At 38.3% G+C, this 6,491-nt stretch overlaps 1 protein-coding gene across 3 annotated transcripts; it reads right to left on the bottom strand.

The window, feature by feature from the left end:
- Positions 1-311: 311 nt before the first annotated feature.
- LOC144554703 (uncharacterized) lies at positions 312-4,382 on the bottom strand. Of its 3 annotated transcripts, none has more exons than XM_078303024.1 (4): positions 3,542-4,382; positions 3,102-3,269; positions 925-2,957; positions 312-548 (listed from the first exon to the last, which is right to left on the bottom strand). In XM_078303024.1, exon 3 carries the CDS (start codon positions 1,741-1,743, stop codon positions 934-936), a length of 810 nt encoding a protein of 269 aa, XP_078159150.1. In that variant the 5' UTR covers positions 1,744-2,957; positions 3,102-3,269; positions 3,542-4,382; the 3' UTR covers positions 312-548; positions 925-933. The 3 variants fall into 3 exon arrangements, with proteins under 3 accessions (XP_078159150.1, XP_078159149.1, XP_078159151.1); XM_078303023.1 differs by having other exon boundaries at positions 4,189-4,382; XM_078303025.1 differs by having other exon boundaries at positions 3,102-3,251; positions 4,189-4,382.
- Between the last annotated feature and the right edge of the window lie 2,109 nt (positions 4,383-6,491).

Here is a 6,491-nt window from a genome sequence, read left to right as displayed (position 1 = left end):
GACTCAATTTAATCTCTTAAAATAATCATTTCTTCTATTCCACCATATATCACTATAGAATGAATAATTAACACAAAGGAATAAAGGGATCAAAATGTAAAAAGTATAAAATTTACTGCAATATTTAAACCCAATTTCACTTCTTTTTTTCTTATTTAATTCTACTCAATTCTTAACAGATTTATTCAGTCAAACCTATGATATTATAATTTTCCATTGCTTTTCTACTCAGTAAACTAAATTTTCTATAATATTTTTTTCTATCAGATTAATTTATTAATTGCAAGAATGAAAAATGAAAGCGCATGACCTATATGAGGAAGTGTTAAAACTTAAAACCACAATAAACCAAAATCTAAAAAAAAGATAGCAAGTAATAAACCAAACATAATAAATACAGCCAGAAAATGGAAATTTTCTATTACAAAAAACACAATACCTCCCCATTTACACAAATTACAGAACAGAAACAAAAACAAAAACAAAAAAAAGAGCTCCCCATAATTAAGCCACTACACTGCGCCTCTCAGAGCTCTGATAAATCAACTCTGCAAGGGAAAAATAATATACAGCATGTCAGATACTATGCAAATTAGGTTATTATACTGTCAGGCTATGGCATTATGCATAGCGCAGTTTGGTCCGTACTACAGATCAATATATTTTTCGTTTCCAAAGTCCAAATAGTCAATCTGAACCATTCATCATGATCTCCATATAAAAATGTACTTACCGACTAAAGTTTACATTTTTTAGAATTTTTTTACTATAATTTTAGATAGGTAGAAAATCACCACTTTTAAAATCTAGTGATTTTCTACCTATCTAAACAAATAGTAAAAAAATTCTAAAAAATGTAAAATTTTATATCTTAGAATGAATTTCATTTTAGAATTGCACCATATAAGAAAAGAATCTGCTTACTCTAAAACCTCAAGTGATGCACATATTGGACATCTCCAATTCACTGCCAAGACAATTTGTTGCTGTTACCAAATGAAGACTTGTCCCTGTCAGGGCGGTCCCACCACCCCTCCGGCTCAGCTCTTTTTCACTAATCCCCACATCATCTTCTAGAAGCCTCTCATCAGTTACATTTAAGTCAATCTCCAAAAGAGGCCTATTTGACCATATCCCAATAGACATATCTAAAATCCTACGTGGCTCGGAAGGTCTAAAAGCGCTGGTGGGACCAGACCCACGCCAACCCGTCTCACCAACCCTCATGGGTCTCAATAAATTCTCTGGTGGGTTGAAGGATCCCTTTAATGGAGCTGCCACAGTGGCTATAGGTGCAAATGGAGGGTTTGCCAAAGAGTGACATGATGTTGAGGCTGACAGGTGGGGCCCATCTTCTAATGGAAGAATACCTTCATTCAGGTCAAATTCAACCCTGATACTGGTATCTGGTACAGCAGTACTTCCTGTTGCCTGATCTGGCAAATCATCAGTAGATCCCTTCTTGGTAGGGGATGTTGCCAGCTCATCCTCTGTCACACCTTCTGTTTTTTCAAATTTTACACTGGTAACCTCATCCTTGTGAGATATTACATATCTACCCACTGCGTCTTTGTCAGACGGTAAATCCTCTTTCTTAATTTCTCCGTGCAGTTGCACATTGTTATGGACCCCACCACTTGCACATTTGTTTTTTTCATCTTTACTATTATTTACATTTTCTTCTTTTACAGCAGACAAAGGTTCAGCCTTGGAGATTTCTCCAGTAGCTACGCTGGCAAGCATCCCCAAATCATCCCCAGTAGAATCCACCAACCCGGCACCTGTTTCGGTACACTTCTCACCAGCCTCCTCTTTTCTTCTTTCACATCAATCTTCGATTTTACCCCCTGAAATTGGTGTGGTTTCACTGGAGAGGAAGCATTTGACATCCTCGCCACAATCCTTTGCCCGATACTATGATCAGGCATTGAAATGGGTACATCACGGGACCGGGTAACGGGTCCAGTGCTTGTTCTGTGATGCAATTGACCATTGATAGCTCTTCTCGGCTGCCTCAGAGCAGTACCACCCATAACGGGTCCAGATTTGATAGACCCAAAACTTGAACTACTATTTGGTGACTGCTGTCTCGCCCGTCTTGTTCTGAGAATCAACTGACACTTGCAATTTCTGATTCGATGCAACCATTGGTTTTGGCATTGGCAACTGGGTCTGACTAGTGGGGCCATCCTTTAGTTCCTGAGCTTTGATTTCCTCATCAACACGTCTCTTCCACACATCAACCAGAAATCGAGCTTTCCTTTGCACCTCCAAGTTTTTGTGGCCTCTTAAATTATTAACAGATTGCCTATGTGGCAAGTGCGCAATGTATTGAGATTTATGGGTAGCTTTTCAAGTGCTCGTAGCAAAGCTAGCAACAACTCTTCCACAGCTTTGCCGTTGCTATGCTCAGCCTGCTTTGTCCCCTTATGGGACTCCTGTAACCACTCATCAAGTATAGTAACACCTTTCATTTGTACAAATTTCACAAGGCAATCATTGTTGGCATTGTCGGTGCCCGCAATTATACCCGCAAGCATGACCCGACCCGTTAGGTCGATCTTTCTCTCTTTACGGTCTAACTGCATGAGTTTGAGCATCTTTTCAACTATATCTGGATGTTTGAGGCCACCTAATTCAGTAATTTTTGAGATCTCCTGTGCTGCATCAATACCCGTGGCACTGCTAGCCTCTTCCTCCTCAATTGCTCTTGCAAATGGGTCAGGGTCCCGCTTGATGGGTAAAATTTGGGGTGCCAGGTCAACCCGGTCCCTCTTGCGGGACCTCAAGGAGTGGGGACCACAAGGCGATGGTGAACCATTTGCGGCGGCGTCAGAGGATGCTTTGGGGCTGTTCAAGGATTTGGGTTGGCGGGTCCCACCTGTCTGGGACTGGGTTGATGCATTCATCTCCAAGCAAGTTCAGTCTAGTAGCTTACCGATCTCAGCTTGTGTATCCTGTATGAGAAAATATAAACAAATTTACAAAGCATTGAAGTAACTCAACATAGAAAAGAATGAAATGATCATCAGTTAATTGATAAGAGTTTGGGAATTAAAAACACAACATAGAAATTTTAAGAAAAAAATCCATGAACTTACATTGATATGATCATTTTTAATAAGCCAACGGAGCCACTAGGTTCCAATATCAAAAACCGTTGTAGAAGAGTATCAGCAGGACCATTTCTAGAAGGTTCTCAGAGAAATTGATGGAATATGCACATCTTCAGTCTTGACCAAATAATCACCCTAGAAGTATTAAAAAATCTAAAAAAAAAAAAAATTCAGGTAGGTTCTATTGCTAGACTGATCATACCAGTATAATAATTGGCTAGTACAGTACCAAACAGAAAAAAAAATTAAAAATAATAACACCAAGAGGAGCTGAGCTTGTAAATGAAGTTAAAATTAAGACTGTGAAGGCCCCACATGTCAGTCATTGACTCCGTATATAGCCAAATGCTTAAACCTATTACAATATAACAGAAGTTCTCCTTTAGTTGGTTCAGATGCTAATTTAGATTTAATTAATTAATTACCTCCTCAAGTCTAGTTATTATGCTTTCATGCACTGGGCAGTATATCATCCCAGTATCAGTACAAGTACCAGTACCAGTGTCAGTGTCAGTGTCAGTGTCAGTGTCAGTGACAGTGACAGTTCTCCTATAAGACCCTCATACCATTCATTATACATAGTACAGAAACGAAAGAGAAGAAACCCAGCAAAGTATATTCAAAATTTGAAACACAGACCACTAAATCCAACGAATTAAAGAGGTTCCATTCCTGATGCATCAAATTGGAATCTTCAACTGACATGTGGGCCTTACGGATTTCTTGTTCAACATTTGAAAAGCATCTAACCAACAAACTAGCGTAGTTCATTAGAACAAAAACTCATTGCTTGGTTAAACACATGGGGTTTCATGAAAACCTTACAAATTTAGTATGGGTGCTTACTCAAACCCTAACTAAAACTAGTGTTGAATCATCCCAGTCCCAGTACCAGTACCAGTACCAGTGTCAGTGTCAGTGACAGTGCAAGGTCTCCTTTTAAAAGATAAAACCCTGATACCATTCATTATACATAGTACAAAAACGAAGGGGAAGAAAACCCACAAAATTAAATCGTTAATGGTATTAGCAAAGACGAGAGAAAAGAAGAAAAGTGATGGGTCAGCTTTACCGATTGAGAGAAGAAAGAAGAACCCTAGAAGAGAAGAGAAGAGAAGAGAAGAGAAGAGGAGCTGTTGAGAAGTAGAACCCTACCAAGAGAGTTCAGATCAGCTTGAACTAATAGTAATTGTTGGTCTTTTTGGTGGTGCGAATTTCGATCGAATCAAAAAGGGTTTTGGTTTTACTCAGAGAAAGAAAGAAAGAAAGGAGATTGCATTTCAGTCGAGGATTTGAGAAAGAGAGAGAGACAGAGAAAGAGGAATCTATAGATCTAAAGTAACTGAAATATTGAGTTTAGATATCGACCGTCAGATCTGTTTTCAATTGTTCCTAATTCTGATCGTACGGTCCGGATCTAAACTCAAATTTTGGGCTACTTGAGTGGATTTTGATTCGAGAAAGAGAACGTTTGAGATTATAAGCGGTATATTTTGTAAAGGGTAATTATAATTTTCCCCATCTATCCATCCCTCATTTCATCTCCCAACTAGCTTTTTATTTTAACTATAACTATAACTACTATTTTTAACAATTTTTATTTATTTCCTCTTTCTCTCTTTCTCTTTCACCTTCATTTTTCTCTTTCACCTCCATCTTCTTCTCCCACCTCCACCTCCGCCTCCTTCTTCCACCTCCGTCTCCCACCTCCGCATCCCACCTCCCTCTCTCACCTCCACCTCCCTCTCTCACCTTCGCCTCCTACACCTCACCTCACCTCTACCTCTACCTCTCTCTCCCACCTCTGCATCCCACCTCCTCCTTCGCCTCCGTTTTTCCATCAATAAGCTCCCCTCCCTCTCCCACCTCGAAATGGTAAATACAATAAGCTCTCTCCCTCTTACACTTTCGCCTCGATTTTTTCTCTCTATGCCTGCTGCTCCAGCGAACGTTCTGCCGGAGATCATCCGTCACTCCATCCCAATCAAGCACGCCTCTATCAGGAATGAATACTTCAACGTGTATGAATGAATACTTTGTTAGTGTAATAATCTAGAAGTCAATAATACGATAATTTATCATAAAACTTTGTTCATGAATTGGATGATTAATATCATTTTGTTGCCTTGAGTATTATTGAATTTATGGATCATTTCGAGTTCATGACTGAAATTGTGAAACTCCATAATATAGATAATATATACTCTTAAAAGGTCACTGACCAAGGTAATTAGCAGAAACACTAATTACCGCGATAAGGTTAGTATGTGGATTAAAATATGGTTAAGTTTTACAAACCACCTGACACGAGATGTCATTTTAATCACATAGATACATGTTCTAGGAACATGGTATTTGACAGACCCCGAATGAAACATTAAATAGAATTGTGTTCGTGTCATTTATGTTTTCATTCAGTGTCACGTTCTACAGTATGAGGTATTTATCGTTCCCACTGAGAAATATGTATGTGTGATTGTTATCTACCGCTGTCCGTAAAAAACAGTCATAACGGTAGCTTTTCCATATGTATAGCTTAGCTGAGGAAGTGATAGTTTACCAAGAATACTATTTGTCCCTCGTATCTCTATACGAGCTATAGCATCACTGGGCCCCTTGATAGAGTAAGATTATCTGCTAGCAGTATAATTACAAGAGTAATTATATTTGATAATCTGCTCAAGATCAAGAAAAGATTCAGTTAGCAAGGATGACACACATCTACCTTGAAATTGATCTGATAGCTATGAGACAGAAGAACAGACACAAGTAAATTGTTTACTGGATCGTGATATTGTACAGTATAGCATCATCTGTGTAATTGGATGGTCATGATGTGTTGCCAGATGCCACCCATGATTATAGAAGTTAAAACAGTTTTAACTCTATTTACCAACATAACACAGATCCTATTGGGTCACACCATATAGGAGTTAATCGGAGAATCTTATTGTGATTGATTATAAATTGGTTATGATCAATAGTAAGATGGTTATAATTAATTATACGTGTTATAATTAAATTATAAATGTTATGTAAAAATAACAAGCAAAAACATTGGTTAATTTATAAACGTGTGTGACACGTTGTATAAAAGTTAACCGGTTAATTTATAAATGTGCAGGACACGTTGTATAAATTACCGAAACAACAAACCGCAAGAAAAATATATATATAATTGTTCAGAATAATTATACGAATGTTATTTGTGTTCGGGCCGAGGGCATTCGGGTCTTTTCAGATTCGTCCTTATCCGCATGACATGTCATTGATCCTATCCAGATGACATGTCATCAATCCTATCCACAAGGGCAAAATGGTCATTTCACACCTATGCCACCTTGCATGTGTAGAAACATGGAGAAGAGTGTGGAA

Source organism: Carex rostrata, chromosome 5 (genome assembly GCF_964058835.1).
Source record: "Carex rostrata chromosome 5, lpCarRost1.2, whole genome shotgun sequence".
In the NCBI taxonomy this organism is placed as follows: domain Eukaryota; kingdom Viridiplantae; phylum Streptophyta; class Magnoliopsida; order Poales; family Cyperaceae; genus Carex; species Carex rostrata.
The sequence above is the reverse complement of the archived record's forward strand: the minus strand, read 5'-3'. Positions and strand labels throughout refer to the sequence as shown.